Genomic DNA, 18,068 nt, shown 5'->3' on the forward strand with positions numbered 1-18,068 from the left:
AGTATTTTTGTGTATGCTGCTGAATAACTTTTAAAATAATCATTTGACCTGTGCTTTACTTATTGAAAACAGCTAGTAAATTAGATTATACACTCTTTCTTTTTTAAATTTAACATTATTATTTTATTAATCATACATTGCAGTTGCAGGACATGATCGATATATCTTAGGGTTTTTGTTATAGAAACAATAAACAATTTATACATGTAAAAAGTGACAGCTTATACAATTTTATTGCAAAAAAATATGTACATCTTAACATAATAAATAAAAATCCGTAGTAAAACAGGGCAATGAACAGGAATCGAAAACAACAACTAGGAATCGATTCTTGGAATCAGGAATTGGATTTGACTCCAAAAAATTATTAATCGAACAGCCCTAGTGATCTTACATATGATGGTGGTGAAGCTATCAAGCCGTTTCCTAGCAATCCTTTAGAGCCCCATAAAAACCACCTTACAACTCATTTACAATGACCCAGAATGCCTTAGCAACACCAAAACAACCCCCTAAAAACAATTGAGAAACAAAGTGCCAAGCTTTGCCACAGCAAGTTAAGTTTATTTTCTTAGAGCTTTACATACTTCAGAATTATTATATTTTTTTCTAGATTTTCACATTGTCATATAACTTCATAAAACATTTTAATTTATACAGTAACAAGTCTGATTTGGGTTGGAATAAAATTAATACAAATATGTGGAACTTAAATGCTTGCTTAAAATTTTTAGTTATTTTGGTTTGACATTTTTCTTTTCTTAGCTTAACCAAGTAATGGAAACTCGGAATTATAGAAGCCAATTAAACTCAACATATTCATTTAGCTGTACTTTAAAGTGTAAGTTACATGTGTGCATTTTACAGTTCAACCTGTAGGTGGAGTCCCTCTCGCAATCGTGGCCTAATGGTTAAAGGGTCGGACACGTAACCAGAAGGTTGCCAGTTCGATCCTCAGGGCCGGTGGGTAAGGATTGAGGTGTCTTTGAGCAAGGCATCTTACCCCTACTTGCTCCCTGGGCGCTGCAGTGATAGCTGCCCACTGCTCTGGGTGTACGTGTGTTCACCACTTGCTGTCCGTGTGTTCACTATTCACTGGATGGGTTAAAAGCAGAGGTTCACCATATCTGACAAATAGGTCACTTTCTAAATACTGACATGTACTGAGTGAATGAAAGTGATGAAGTACCGTGAGGTATGTATATCTAACATATTTTTATCTCTGAATGGCTAAATAAATTTTCAGTGTTCAACGACATAACAGTAATGTTAAGTAAGTTCCATGTTACGATTACATCATAGGACTGTAAAAACATGTCTCCACTGTGTTGAATTGAGATTAACAAACTAGCAACTGCTAATTGTTTGATTATTTTAGATGAGTTAATGTTGCCAGAATAGATTAGATTAGATTAGATTCAACTTTATTGTCATTACACATATACAAGTACAGTGTAACGAAATGTAGTTTAGGTCTAACCAGAAGTGCAATTAGCAAGTGCAGATATACAGTGTGAATAAATACAGAATACAATATTAGGAAAATAATTTACGATGGGCATGTACTATAAAAATATGACAATCGGTATGTACTATGAACAATATATACAGAAGGCTATATACTGTGAACATTAATGTACAGGAGGTTATGAACAGATAACAATATAGACTATACAATAGTGCAAGTGACTTGAGTGTGCATTAGTTACAGACATTAGCTATTAAAGTTACAGTGCAGTAGATGAGTTAATGTGGTTATTAAAGGTACGGTGCAATACATGAGTAGATGCAGATATACAGTTACAGTGCAGTAGATGAGTTAGTGCAGATATTGAAGCTATAGTGCAATAGATGAGTAGATGCAGTTAGTTATGCGATAGATGCAATAATGTAATAGATGAGTTACAGTGCAGTAGATGAGTTAATGCAGTTATTAAGGTTACAGTGCAGTAGATGAGTTAATGCAGTTATGAGAGTAGTCCATTAGTGCAAATGAGCATTCAGTGTGATATTCCTGGTGTGCAAGTGAGCAGAATAGAGTGCAAATGATGCTGAGTGTGTGTAAACAGTCCGGTAGAGCAGATACATGAAGTACTGGTGTGTACAGTTCAGTCATGCATGGCAGCCCTATAGTGCAATGTAAACATTGTAATAGCAGCATTAAGTTAAAGTTATGAGAGGTAGTGAAATCAGTGGGGAGCAGAGTTCAGTAATGAATCAGCTCTGGGAAAAAAGCTGTTTCCTAGTCTGCTGGTTCTTGCCCGGAGGCACCTGAAGCGCCTACCGGAAGGTAGGAGAGTAAACAGTCTATGAGCGGGGTGAGAGGAGTCCTTGAGAATGCTGCGAGCTCGACGCAGACAGCGTTTCTTCTGGATGTCCTCAATGGAAGAGAGTGTAGTCCCTGTGATGCGCTGGGCTGTTTTCACCACCCGCTGCAGTGCCTTGCGCTCAGCAACAGAACAGTTCCCGTACCAGACTGTGACGCAGTTGGTCAGGATGCTCTCTATCGTGCAGCGATAGAAGTTCACCAGGATAGTTGAAGACAGTTGGTTCTTCTTCAGTGTCCTCAGAAAGAAGAGACGCTGGTGAGCCTTCTTGACCAGGCATGCGGTGTTGGTGGTCCAGGACAGGTCCTCCGAAATGTGGGTCCCCAGGAACTGAAAACTGGAAACACGTAGTCTGTATTAGAATACAGACTAATATGGAGTTTAAAAAATGAATTCCACAACTAGTGATTTGCATAATTTAGTCCATTGTAAATGTTTGATATATTAACAGCTTTTAATATTAATCCATACTCTATGGATTATGTAGACTAATTTTCACTTTCATTTGCAGAAGCTGGATTCTGAAACAAGTGGAAACATGGTAAGTATCGTGTTGTAAATTGTCATAAAACATAAAAACACTTAAATTTGTGTTAGTTTGTTTCATTCGGGGAATACAAAGAATTAAAGGTGTATTTATAAACAAATCATTCCTAGTCTGTATATAAACTCTTTAGAAAATGCAGCTTGGTCAATCAGATACTAAGATCAGAACAAAGATTTATATATTCTAAACACTGCGTTGAGAATTCTTCTTTACATCAAATAACTATATATTGTTGTCTCCCATAACATTATACACAATATTTCAATTTAAGACACTGATACAAAAAAAGAGGATGTTTCTGATTCTTTAAATGGCATGTACACTTGTTCATATTTGTAATGTTAGTAGGATTGGAATATTGTTTTTCTTTCTTACAGAACTGTGATTGTTACAAACCCAATCTTCTGTCAGAGAGAGACAGTCAAGTTTCTCAACAAGTACTGCACTTGGAGGCTTCTAAAAGTGATTGTTTTAAAATACATTAATGGATGACCTTGAATACCTTTCATATATATGATATATACTCTGTTATATGTCAACAATATATATATATGTACAGATATATGTACAAATATTTTGTACAGTTATTACATGTGACCTCAAATGAATGTTTTGACTCTCTTAAGTTATTTATTTTTGTATTTGCCATTTCTATTGCATAATTTCCTGTTTTATTCTTCTGTCACTACTTATTATATTAATATACTTATGATATTAATAAGAATTTGTAAAGCTGTGAAAAATTTAATTGGTGCTATAGAATTACATTTGAACTGAAGAAAATTGAATTTACAAATTTTGTTGGTTTAGCTTACTTCAAATTTTCCTAGTAAGGTGAACATTAATATGTTAATGTAATTAAAGATTTTGAATCACCTGTACATGTAGAGTTAGAGGTATATTACAAGTATTTCAAGTGCAAAATAATATCTAAATAGTATTTTCATAAAAATACAAGCAAGTTGTTTACTAAGAATACACATTGAAGAATACACATCCTCCTCACTGCTGTGCTCCAACTGGAAAACTGCAGAACAGTCCAACTGAATTTAATAAACAAAATACACTAGAACAGCTGAGAACAAACATTTCCACATCCTGCCGATGAGGCGACACTGGATCAGAGACCAAAAGGTAAAAATACATTGTAGACTTCATAGGGCTGATGCTATTGATGTTTTAGTAATCGAGTATTCTACCAATTATTCCGTCGATTAAGGAAGTATTCAGATTAAAATGACTTTTTGTTATTAAACTGCAATAGACAAGAGAAAGTAAGATGGGTCTCTTAAAATGAAAAAACTAATTTGTTTCCTTTTTAGACAAAAATAACATGTTTATAGCTGACATTGCACATCTGTGAAAACTAAACCCATTTCATACATTCCATTGCCATATTACATAAAAAATGCAATATAATACAAATACTGTATGTAAACATAATTTTTTTTAAAGAATCATTTAAAGAAAGAATCATTTAGCTGTTTAAAAGGTACACAGCTAAATTCAGTTTATGCATGATGCATTTAGTTTACTTAAATTAGTTTTAATTTATCAAAGTTCCTTTTTTTATTAAATAGTAATATATTTGTCCACATAAATCTGCTGTAGTAAGCCAGAATTTTATTTTGGCAGGTTGTTTGTTTCACTCAGTAAAATGTTCGGAAATAAACTCTCAGATGGGATGTTTAAATAACAGGATTTGGCGTCCGCATCTAGTTACATGGACTCAATGCAGCCAGAAAACAAGTTTCACTTGCAAAATAGAATAAGACTGAGTAAAATAGCGGTGCGCCATAACGTCATACAGAAATAAGCGAGACGACAAATGCATTTCACACAAACAAGCGGCTCTATTTAATGGACCTGGCAAACTGTATGCATGCGTGCTACACTGGTCAACCTAGCTACTAGTTCTCTCACCATTCTAACCCACACACACACTGTTTGCCGTAGTCTATCGGTTTTCTGACTAGGAATGAAAACGTCTTGGTTACGTATGTAACCTCAGTTCCCTGATGGAGGGAACGAGACGTTGTGTCGAGAACGACAGATGGGGTTCATCCTTGAGAACCTATCAACTCTGACTACTATAGAAAAGGCCAATGAAATTTGGCGAATGAAATTTGCATGCCGGGCTCCGCCCCCGGATATCCGGCATAAAAGGAAGCCGGCGTGCAGCATTCATTTTCCTCTTGTTCTGTAGAGCCTGAGATCCTCTCAAACTGCAGCAGAGTACGATACGTGTTCGTGGCATAAGGGACACAACGTCTCGTTCCCTCCATCAGGGAACTGAGGTTACATACGTAACCAAGACGTTCCCTTTCTGTCGGTCTCTCGACGTTGTGTCGAGAACTACAGATGGGGTTGCCTATATAAAAACGCCACAACGCTGTATCTCAGCAAAGCGACGGTAACAAGCCTGGGCGTGTCAGCTCGAAGCTTCGTGAAACTGTAACCTTCCAGTGTGGTGGTCGGGGGATCCCAGAGCTTTATTGGAGAAAGATGTGTACAGCCCTGACCGGTAACCTTCACGGACGGGGCCTTGGCTCTCTACAGGCGAGAGGCCGTCCGGCTCAGTTTACACCGGGTGAGCGCGACTCTTAATCAGAGAAGCGCTGCAGAGGTCACCTCCTACCCGTGGGGAGGAATATGGTGGATATGAGTATGGTCTCGTCCTTGGAGGAGAACACATGGGACGTGCGGACTGGGTAGTTAACCGCGAGGTGGAGGTCCACCTGGGGAAGCTCATGGGTTACCATATGTGGGAACCATTGTCATGAGGGTATACCAGACGGAACTGCCCATGGTGGGGGTGTTGCTGCGTCTGATAGCACCAGGCCGCCACGTGGGACGTGGGCTGACACCGGGTTTACGCAAAGGTTGTAAAACCTTGCAAAGGTGGTGAGAGTTACAGGAGTTACCACCATACGCCTGCTGCCGGTGTGCCACGCCGTCCTCGGAACTCGACTCTGTAGCCAATGCTGAAGCGGTCTCATGTGCATCAATCCCAGGATTGTCCCAGGAGCTTCTGAAATTGTTTCAGGGGGACTGCCGACTGCCTGAGAGTTTGCTCCTCTTTTCTCGGTTGACCTGAAAGCCCAATTGATCTAGGTGCCGGAGCATCAGGTCCCTCTGTGTAAACAACAGATCTCGCGAGTGCGCCAAGATAAGCCAGTCGTCGAGATAGTTAAGTATTCGCACACCTTTCTCCCGGAGGGGAAAAAGGGCGGCCTCCACGATCTGAAGAATCGTGGAGACAGGGACAGACCAAAGGGGAGGACTCTGTACTGATATGCCTGACCCTCGAAAGCGAACCGTAGGAACGGCCAGTGTCAAGGAAAAATCGAGATATTGGATTGGATTGGATTCAATTTATTGTAATTACACATGTACAAGTACAATGCAACGAAATGTATAAAGAAGGAAGTACAGCATAACGTGAGGAAGGTGGGGAGAAAACCAAAAGCACAGTACACATAGACAAGACTTGCAACAGGGTAAGTAATCCAGTTCCGGCAAGCAGCCATCCGGTTCCGCAGCCATTACGGCGCTTAACACCGGCCCGCTTGCCAAGCTGGTGGGTCAAAGCTACGGAGGTTTGGAATCGGTCAGAGTCTGTGTTTGTGTGTGTGTCTGTATGAGCGATAAGGTCCAAAAGTCTGTGTGTGTGTGTATGATGGGGGGGGGAACGCAAGAGCGTCTCGCCACATTGCCCTTCAGGGTTGTTTCTCCAGTATCGGCCAAGGCCAATCCTGGTACATGGGGGGCCGAAAAGATAAGATTGCAGTTGTTTCGTCTTGAGGCGAGTAAACCGCATTCCAATTCCACGGCTACTCTCTTTGTCCATTTTGGTCTCTAGCATCATCAATTTTCCTTTCCATAGCCGTGAGCTTTTTCAAGATATAATCCATAATGCGATTAATAGTCTCAGTCTCAGTGCTGACCGCTCTTCCCACGGCCTGAGAATGGCAATCTCAGAAAGTCTGTCCTTCCCCACAGTGTTTCTCGGTTTAATTAGTTTTAATTTAGAAAATGTCATCTCGCCACTTGCCACATTTAGCGGATTATAAAAAAAAAGCTACAGGGCAGTTGCTGCATCAGTGACACTTGGGACAACATTTTTGAGATATTTTATCTTACTCAATTTGCAAAGAATCATCTACTACGCTTCAGAACAATGGTGGCTATCGTTTGCAATTGACTAGCAACAACAACAGATATTGTGATCAGCACAAACTGGAAGGAACAAATTAATGACAAAATAAAAGTCCCATTTATTTGTGTCATAAGATAATTTTGGGAGCCCCACCACATGTCTCTCCCTGAAGTGTGTGCCCTGCGTGTCCTTTTGTTACACCCCTGGGATAGTTTTCAGCCTCGTCTCTGAAACCAGGAGCTAATCTTTTTACTTAGATAAAGCACAAAGAACTTTTAATGCTGCTCATTTGCTTTAATTTTAATAATACAGATTTGATAATGTTCTGTATTTTCCAGTGTAACTCAAGTACACAGCGGGTGAGAGAGAAAAACAGACATGCAAGCTGAAATAAGATGTAAATTTGATCTACTTAAAGACATCACCTTAATCTTTCCATATAATTAAAGCCACAAATGAATAAAGTTTGTAATATTTGTAATGAATAGCATGAGGTCATAATAAAGTATCTGATGGCCACAAGCATATGACTACTTGCGTAACATTTTTATGTTACAAAACTATCACCAAAATCACATTTTTAACCGCAAATTCAACTTTTTTGTTTTAGAGACTCAACACTGTGAGATCTTCAAGACTAAAATGGCCTTGGTCTTCATGAGATTGCTCTTTTTAGTCTTAACGTAAGTGCTGTTGTGTCCTGTTAGAAAGCAGTCATTTCTCTCACCTAAATGTTTAAATAATAAGTATTTTGTCTGAATTGTTTTGATCATTCCTCTTAATTGTTTGTTCCTGAATTCATTTCTGGATATTCTGGACATTTGCTCTCTGTAGTTTTTGCTCTTATAGACTTGTTGCTCTGATCTATAGTCTTTGTTTTGATTATTTTGTAATATTAAAACAAGTACTGCCCTTCCAAGAAAATTTTATTAAACATTTAAGGTTAGAAAAAAAAATATTTTACAGGAATTGCTTGAAATTTTACATTTGATCTTTTTCTACTTTTTCAACAGATTGAGCAAATGGTCCTAACTCTCCCTTTGTGCAGTCTTGTGGTGATTTCACAAATTATTGACACCATTTTTTTTTTGTACATATGTAATGTGATAAAATGAAAATTACTATTATTTGGTATTATATTATATTTATTATACAGTATTGTTAAATTGCTATGAAAAGCTAGTTTTTTATCTTGTACCTGGTAGTGAAAATGTACAAACAAAAAGCTGCTTTGATTAAGATTGAGAAAGCTCTGCAGAGACTCATAAACTCGGCATGGAAAGTCACAGGAGCACAGCTGTCCTCTCTGTAGAACATCTACAGCACCAGATGTATATGGCGGTCCAGAAAGATAAAAGACCTTTCTTACCCTGGCAATGACCTATTCACCATGTTGGCCTCTGAAAGACCCTTTCGATCCCTCAAGACACGCACTTCCAGATTTCAAAACAGTTTTTCTCCAAAGGCTATCAAAGACTCAATCGACTAAGATATTACTCAGGACTGAGTCGAGACTGTGCTGCTTAAAGTTTTCATATATACAAATACACCATATTTTTATTGAATTATTTATATTTGTATACATTGCACGTTTGGTTATCTACCTCTTGTTTGCATTATATGCGTACTTGCACTAGTACAGTATTGACTTTGTTCATATCATATGCATACTTGCTCAAGAGTTTATGCCTGTTTACACTCCCCATTCTTTTCTATATATATTTTTTTGTATATCTTTGCTTATACATGTGTATGTGTACATGTTCCCTCTTTTGTACAGACAGCAAAAATTTTGTTGCACAGCTGTACAATAACAAAAAATAAATATTCTATTATATTCTATTCTCACTAAAAGTGTACTGGTAACGTCAGTTTGACAGATTTCTACCTGATTTTATTGCGCTCGCCTATAATAGTGAAAAAGAAGCTCAGCTGTCTAATGTCGATCCAAGATTCTCTGTTAAAAATCACAAAATTCAAGAAACAAATTAATGTGTATCTGGACATCTTTTCTGCTGGTCTGTATTACTGTGCCCTGAAGCTCACAGTCACAGAAAACGTTCTATAAGTAGATTTAATCAACTCGAGAAATTTTGAGGTTTTGATTGATGGGGAACTGATTTGAGTTCTTCAATGTACTTTGTGTTGGCTTACCATGGGGTTTACCTGAACAATTGAACCCAGAACCACAGCAAACACATCAAATAGATGCAAAAGTCTTAACATTTAAGTGATGGTTCACCCAAAAAATGAAAGTTTTTCTCATCATTCGCTCACCCTCATGTCATCTTATACCTGTATAAATAAGAAGGATATTTTTTAAGAATGTTAGCAATTTTTAATTCTCTGACATCATTGACTGCCATAGTAGGAACAATAGTCGAAGGTAGTCGAAGGTAGTCAATGGTGCCCAGAACTGTTTGTGTTCCTAAATTCTTCAAAATATCCCACTTTGTGTTCAACAGAACAATAAAAATATACAATATTTTTTCCTACTATGGAAGTGGATCATGTCACAAATCTGAAATTTGATCACATTCTAACAAATATATTTCTTTTGAAACAACCTGAGAGTGAGTAAATGATAACAGAATTTTAATTTTTCACCGCATCTCTCTACACATTCATCCACTACAAGTTTTTTTATATTCCCTGCATAGAATAAATTACATTTGAGCTGCAACACCAATCTATCTAATGGCAAAATATCCAAGCTATTGTTAGTGCCAGTCATTACTTGGAATAAACTGTATTTTTGTGAGTCAATCAAAAACCAAGTTTATACGACCCACTTCATGCCACTGTGCGACCCACAGTTTGAAAACCCCTGATCTAAAACCACGAGACACAAAATTCAACAACTATCGACAATTTGGAACTGAAATCAATGGCAATACATAGACAGGTCCAGGGACAAACAGGAAATAGGTGAAACCAGTTGACATTCACAATGCGGTATGCATGATGGGATATGGAGTCCTTGACTAAAACACAGGCAGAAACAAAGAGTAAAATGTCGCCCTCAGGTGGAGATCAGAGGCCCCAGCATGAGGGAGAATCAGCAGCCAAAATTTCTGAGTTCAACCCTAGTGATGAAACACACTCAGTTATCACAAAAAAAGAAATTTAGAAATGAAAGAGAGAAAAAACAATTATAAAAAATAATAATTCAAAACATAATGACACAGGTATATACAAACACACACCAATTAAAACTCATTCAGAATTAAGGCATGGTTTGGTACCCATGGTTGAAACAAAAATAATGTTCTTACATTATATGTAATGAGATTTTATGTCCAAAATGGTAAATCACAAAATGACTTACTTGCTTACTAAATGGATGTGAACTTATTTCTATTTTCTTAGACAGATAAGATAAGATGGCTCCCTCTTTGTGCAGACAACATGCCACTTTCATCTTTGAGCATTGATAGATCTGGATAGAAACATAAATTGTTTCTTGTTTATTTCATTTTATTATTCTATTTCATTTATCCCATTTATTACAATATTCATCATATGTTTTCATTCATTTATTTTATTATTCACTTCTATTCATATTATTTGTTCCTTACTTTCCTGTTGTTTAACCTCATTGGGAGTTGTATTGTGTCTTATGCTGATATGAGTATCCATTGGTCTCCATCTCAAGGTCATAATAATGTCATGAGACAATGTTTTGATACTGTAATCTTGAATGGTTAAAAACACATATTGAATCTGTTTCTAGTCAGACGAAGTTTGGCAGAGCTTGAGTGAGCATCAACACACAACTGAGATTATTCAATAAATCATTTGTCTGTCTATTTAACATCACTTCGTCTCCTGCCTGCTGTTCTTCCCTTCAGCTCTATATCTCCCTGTTGTTTGGGTTAAAGGATTGACTCACAACGGAGTTGATATCTCCAGGTGTAATTTGTTCCTGACGGAGAGAGATCTAGTGAGACTGGACTCAAAGTTTAGATCTATAAGATCTACAAGCCATATCTCATAGTTGGTTCTATCAGCATAAACTACAATTTTATAAGAAAATCTTCATCTTATTGCTGCAAAAATTACTTATGAGTCATCTTATAAAGATTTACTTCAAAGTCTGTTTATGAAGTATATACATGGACGTTTTTATGAAATAATCCTTTTCATGTCACACTGAACCTCTGAGATTTTCATAGTGTACCCTTCAAAGCTCACCTTACAATAATATACAATCTTCCAAAATAACATCCCTGTAAATCGCCAGACCATCATTAAACTACATTCATAATGTTATGGATTTGAAAATACAATCCAGTATCGTCTGTAAGTGATATATTATTGTAGCACATAATATTATAACGCTAGTTAGGTTAGGTTTGTCCCTGCACTATGAAGCATCTGTGCAATGTTGCTAAACAATCTTTAGATTTAACTGGAGTTACTTCAAATATCCAAATTATAGATAATAATATGCAAAAACTTAAACATTAATCTCTTAATTTAAAAATAGACAAAAATAACTGTCCTAAGGGTAAATTTAGATTTTTACATCATCTGAAAGCTGAATAATTAAGCAATATCAATATCTGGCAGAGATTCAACAGTTTAAAACTCTGGAATCTGAGAGTGCAAAAACATATTAACCACAAATACTGACATATTGTCAAACACGATCTAGTGTGGTACATAATTTGATATAATTTAATGTACTGTATAAAATAACTGAGTCAGTAAAATAGACGAGTCCTCATCAGTCAGTTATAGTCTTTATGTCTCAACCACTTACTGCTATTAGCAAAATATTTTCTGTCTGGGCACATTTGTAGATGTGTACATCAAGAAGACAAAAGCTTATTGTTTGTAGCAGATTGCTGAATGTTTTCTTTATTTCCCATCACTGTTTGAATGCTGTGGCCATTTACACTGATGTTATATAGAGAAGTGATGGCTTTGTGGCGGTTGCTCTATATAACAATCAGACTTAAGAATAAGTGTTTCAGTCTTTTTCGGAAATTGAACATTCCTAACATTCCTAAAACATACAATGCTCCATGGTTGGAGACATAGTGAAATGGTAAAATGAGCAACCACAAACTTTCACAACCGTTTAGTCATATTCTATAAACTTGCATAGCGATAACAATTTAAAGTTTTAATTAAAATGGCTGAAATAATCGAACACGTAATAAATAGCACATTTACAACACATGTTAAAGATACTAGGGACTTTGCATATTTTGCAGCCATGAGTGAAATAAAAAGACAGCAACCAGTTTTGTGTTTGCAGAAATATGTATATGGTGCAGCTGACTGTGTTACAGTGATCATAAGTGACCCCTTTTGTGAAAACCGAGCTGAATTCATTTTTGGCATATACATTTCTTCCTAAAGAACATTCTATGAAAATATAACCATAGTATTAGTAATACTTCATTCAATGCATGTCAAAAATAGCAATCATAAAGTCAAATTAACGATTGAAATAAAACTGGGATTCGTATTACATCATCCTCTGTTCATGATTTTAAATCTAAGTTAAAGTTGCATTTACTTAGCCTTACTTTTAAAACACTATAATACTAAATTGTATCTAATAGTTATAATTGTAATGTTTTTATTTTCTACTATGCTTGTGTGTTCTTTTACTCCTTTCATATTACCTGTCTCCTTTGTACAGCACAGTGGTCAACCTTTGTTGTGTTTATTTGTGCTTCATAAGTAAATAAAATGAAAAAAGACCTATCAAAGGCATTCTCTAGTAGTTATGTGTTCAACTTCATGGCGCGCTGCACAGACGGATCAGCGTATGACATCGAAACACCGCGAGATTGAATTAAATAGATGAAAAACGGTGTACTGTCGCGGTACTTCGAATGCACATATTTAAGTGAAACTCATAAATATTCATGTTCACTCCGCCTATAGGGTCACCGAAAATCACAACATCGTGCGTTCGTCCTCTAGCCCCGCCCCTGTGGGGAAACCAATACAATTGTAAACACGAACTGCTGGTTAACAAGACATTTATCAGGTTAGTGCTCTGCATGCATTTTGACTTTATGGACTTGCTCTAAATTTTTCCTCTCCTAGTTTTTTCGTGAAAGAATACATTAGAGATGACGTTTTTGTATGCAAAACCCGTTAGCGAGTTAGCATTTTAGCTCTTTGTGCATCGCACCTAAGTCACTGGTTTTTATGAATGTTTTTTTTTTTGTTAAACGCCTTAAAAACGTCTGTGGGTAGTTTTCACGGAATAGAGGGTATACGTGTCGTCATTTTACCACGTGAAATGACTGCATACAATTAGGGCTGCAACAACGAATCGATTTAATCGATAAAAATCGATTACTAAAAGAGTTGGCAACGAATTTCATAATCGATTCGTTGTGTCGCGCGACACGGAGACGTTTGATTATATTAAAAAAACTTTATTTGAGCGCGGAGCGGAGTGAACACACTCGGTCTCTCTCGCGCACTGATGCTAGCAGAGTTTGGCGCGTCATAGACGGGGCGGAGCAAAAGTAAAAAAAACGAGCGGAGCAAAGATACATGACGGAGGCAGAGAAATCCGCGCGACCCAAGTCATCCAATGTGCGGGAGCATTTCACACTAAATAAACAGAAAAACTGTGTTAACTGCAAAATATGCAAAAGCGACATGGCACAGGAGCACCACGGCAATGATCCAGCACCTGAAACACAAACTTGTCTTTGATGAGGAGGAAGGGAGTTCAACAGCAGGTTAAGTCATTAAAGAATCCTACTTTTGTTCCGTTTTGAAGTGAGGAACGTAATGTCCCTGGTGCTTATGTTTACTCGTTATCCAGCTTGACAAGCATGACAAGTTAGCAATAAGCAGGGGTGGTATAGTTACTTTGCACTTTGCATTGCAAGCATAAAAACACGTTTTTATTCACTAGCCTTTTTTGAACCATTCACTTATCAATCTGTTGTCATGTATAGCTACACTGCAAAAAAAGCCTTTCTTAGTAATTTATTTCTCGTTTCCAGTCCAAGTATCTAAAAAAATCAAGATTACTAGACAAGAAAAATGGCATGAGAAAATTAATTGATGATTATAACTTCTGTTTGAAAGTATATCTCATTAAGATTGTTTTTCGTACCCCATTGGCAGATAATTATGCTTGTTTTAAGCAAACAATCACTTAATTTGAGGTGTTTTTTCAGAAAACAAGACATAATTTCTTATGCTATTTCATGTGTCTAGTAAATGTATCTTGATTTAAGATTTTTTTGATATTTGAACTGACAACAGGACAAAACTACTAAGTTAGAAAAGCAATGTTTGCAGTATATATTCTGTGCTTTTTCCCATATAGGTTATTATTGACAAATATATTTGTGTGTGTTGTACTTTTTAATTTAATTTTAAAGTTCTTTTATAGCACTCGGTCATCTTAAGCTTTGTTAAAATGTGGTGTATAAATGAAGCTTGCACTTACTACAATGATGGTAATAATGTAATGAATAAACTTCAAGTGAATTTGAGAGCGAGTTCTGACATTCAAACAAATCCTGTCAAATTTCTGATTTGTATTGTTCTTTATTTTTTATAAATTATTTATTGTTCTGGCAGCTCAGGTGGCACTTTTATTTAAAAAAAAAATCGATATATTTGGCAGATATAAAACATACATGTGTATGTTTTTTGTGTTAGTCCATTTTTATTTTATTATTATTATTACAGCTCAGGGATGTTCAAGGAGCAACATGTTTGTGCAGTTTCTAAAGATTTAAGTTCTGTTTTTGAATAAAGGGTTGGAAATGAATGCTTTTCTTGGTTTATGTATTTATCCGATTCATCAATTAATCGAAAACATAATTTACAGATTAATCGATTATTAAAATAATCGTTAGTTGCAGCCCTACATACAATATCAGGAACACAAGTCAACGCAACATCTCAGTGTCCATGAACACCTGATTCATCTGTAAGTCGTAGTGAAGCCGTAAGGATCGAGTCCATCTGTAAGTTCAGCAAATACTTGCGTGTTTAAGTTTCGGTTTCTTTGTTTCTCCTTTTCTTGGTGTTTTGCCACGCAGGGGAGTGTGTTGGCTTCGGTTCGGTACCGTAATCTAATATCGGTACCACATAGTATGTGATCCACAACCAGCCCCAAAATAAATGATTAGAAAAAATATAAAGACGACTGCATGAAACTGCTTTAATGCATATTTTATATATTATTTTACATATGTATTATACCATGTTATTTTTACACTTTTACACTGTATTACTGAAAAATGCTCTGGTTGTATAGATTTATCATCATAATCACACAATTACATTTCAAACAACAATTAAATGTTTCAAGTAGGTCTATTTATTAATAGTTTTCAAGATGAAAACTGAATGATCAATAAAAATAAAATATTGTACAGTCTTCACTGTATAAAATAAATATGCAACGACTAAAAGATATGTGCTACAAAAATAAAAAATAATGCTACAAGAGCTTCATCTTCTCTTTATGATGTGACACAGATGTTTTAGGTTACTTTCACTTTAAGTCAAATTATTTTATTGATTCGGATCTACATTTAAAACACATATGTTTTTGACATAGCATAGTGTGTATTTGACAGTATAACAGTATAAACATGTGGCACTGTGCTAGTGGTTTTTGGATATTTTAATGCAAAGATCTTACATTTTGTGCTTTTAATTTCATTCATTCATGTGTTACTGTTGACAGATCTAGGAAATTTCTTAAAAACAATACTGAAAATAAAATGCTAATAAAATACTTATTTGTTTGTTTTTAGATCTAATGGAAGTGAAAGAAACATCAGTTTGTCCTCATTGTGGAAATGGATTTGAAAGTGAAGAGCAGCTTGTGAAGCACATAAGAATCCACACTGGAAAAAAGCCTTTCACCTGCCCTCAGTGTGAAAAACATTTCTCAAGCCAAAGAAGACTTACTGCTCACATGAAAACTCACAATGGAGAGCGTCCATACACATGTGATGAGTGTGGAAAGAGTTTTGCAGAAAAAAGAAATCTTGATGTCCACACGAGAATTCACACTGGAGAGCGTCCATACACATGTGATGAGTGTGGAAAGAGTTTCAGAAATAAAATCCATCTTGATATCCACAAGAGAATTCACACTGGAGAGCGTCCATACAAATGTCCTCAGTGTGGAAAGAGTTTCACAGATAAAAGAAATCTTGATACCCACATTAGAACTCATACTGGAGAGCGTCCATACATATGTGTGCACTGTGGAAACAGTTTCACACAAAAAAAATGTCTTGTTGTCCACATGAGAGTTCACACTGGAGAGCGACCATACACGTGTGTTCAGTGTGGAAAGAGTTTCACAGAAAAAAGAAATCTTAATACCCACATTAGAGTTCATACTGCAGAGCGTCCATACATATGTGTTCAGTGTGGAAAGAGTTTCACACAAAAAAACAATCTTGTTATCCACATGAGAAGTCATACTGGAGAACGACCATACACCTGTTCTCAGTGTGGAAAGAGTTTCACAGATAAAAGAAATCTTGATACCCACATGAGAATTCACACTGGAGAGCGTCCATACGTGTGTGTTCACTGTGTAAAGAGTTTCACACACAAAAAACATGTTGTTGTCCACATGAGGACTCATACTGGAGAGCGACCATACACGTGTGTTCATTGTGGAAAGAGTTTCGTAAGAAAAAACATTCTTGACGTTCACATGAGACTTCACACTGGAGAGCGTCCATACACATGTCCTCAGTGTGAAAAGAGTTTCACAGATAAAAGAAATCTTGATACCCACATTAGAACTCATACTGGAGAGCGTCCCTACAAATGTCCTCAGTGTGGAAAGAGTTTCACACAAAAAGTCAACCTTGATGCCCACATGAGAGTTCACACTGGAGAGCGTCCATACTTGTGTGTTCACTGTGAAAAGAGTTTCACAGATAAAAGAAATCTTAATACCCACATGAGGATTCACACTGGAGAGCGTCCATACACATGTGCTCAGTGTGAAAAGAGTTTCACAGAAAAAAAATATCTTGATGTCCACATAAGATGTCACACTGGAGAGCGCCCATACACCTGTTCTCAGTGTGGAAAGAGTTTCACACAAAAATTCAACCTTGATGTCCACATGAGAGTTCACACTGGAGAGCGTCCATACGTGTGTGTTCACTGTGAAAAGAGTTTCACAGATAAAAGAAATCTTGATGTCCACATGAGAATTCATACTGGAGAGCGTCCATACATGTGTGTTCACTGTGAAAAGAGTTTCAGAGATAAAGGTAATCTTAATAACCACATGAAGGTTCACACTAAAGAACGTCCACACACATGTACAGAAAAAGAAAAGCTGTCTTAAGAAACACCAGCTAGAATTCATGCTGAAGAGTGCCTGTACACATGTCTGCGGTGTGGAAGTAGTTTGCCAAATAAAGGAAAACTTACTTTGGACATGAGTGACATGTCTAGTCTGATTTGTTAAAAAATAAATGTGTAGAAAAAACCTTTATCTAGTAGTTTTTTAGGTTGTTTAATCATTCTAAAAATTGTTTGTGCCTAAGCAAAAGTATGTCTAAAGGACGTCATTTCTATGTCTTTGTCAAGGTTGAAAAGTTGAAAGGTTTTTCTACAACTTTTTAAAACATCCACTGAATGTCTGAAATTGACGAAAAAATAAAATTTTATTTTTATTTACAAAATAAAAACTGTTTCAGATGTGGAGCTTCCAGACAAATTTCAGTTTTCACATGAAGATAAATCATTAGATGAGACTGTTTGAAATAAACTGAGTTGTTGATTTGTGTAACAGTGTAAGAGTTTCTCAATCTATTTGTTACTTTCTAGGAAAATATCACAGCTGTAACACTGCTTTAATCTTATATTTTAGAGTTGACACGTTAATAACACAAACCCAGATAATTAAAATGAAGGCTTTCCTCCATTGAATCAATGAAATTATCTCACTTTTCTGTGAACTTTGCATTTACATTTAGGCATTTGGTAGACGCTTTTATCCAAAGCGACTTACATTGCTTTTATCCTATACATTTACATAGGTATT

At 36.3% G+C, this 18,068-nt stretch overlaps 1 protein-coding gene across 2 annotated transcripts; it reads left to right on the forward strand.

The window, feature by feature from the left end:
• Window positions 1-13,530: 13,530 nt before the first annotated feature.
• On the forward strand, window positions 13,531-17,639 carry LOC130418444 (gastrula zinc finger protein XlCGF57.1-like). 2 transcript variants are annotated; one of them, XM_056744593.1, is made up of 2 exons: window positions 13,531-13,752; window positions 15,799-17,639. In XM_056744593.1, exons 1-2 carry the CDS (start codon window positions 13,692-13,694, stop codon window positions 17,364-17,366), a joined length of 1,629 nt encoding a protein of 542 aa, XP_056600571.1. In that variant the 5' UTR covers window positions 13,531-13,691; the 3' UTR covers window positions 17,367-17,639. The 2 variants fall into 2 exon arrangements, with proteins under 2 accessions (XP_056600571.1, XP_056600572.1); XM_056744594.1 differs by lacking the exon at window positions 13,531-13,752 and adding an exon at window positions 14,851-15,000.
• Window positions 17,640-18,068: the final 429 nt, after the last annotated feature.

This window comes from Triplophysa dalaica, chromosome 3 (assembly GCF_015846415.1).
Source record: "Triplophysa dalaica isolate WHDGS20190420 chromosome 3, ASM1584641v1, whole genome shotgun sequence".
In the NCBI taxonomy this organism is placed as follows: Eukaryota; Metazoa; Chordata; class Actinopteri; order Cypriniformes; family Nemacheilidae; genus Triplophysa; species Triplophysa dalaica.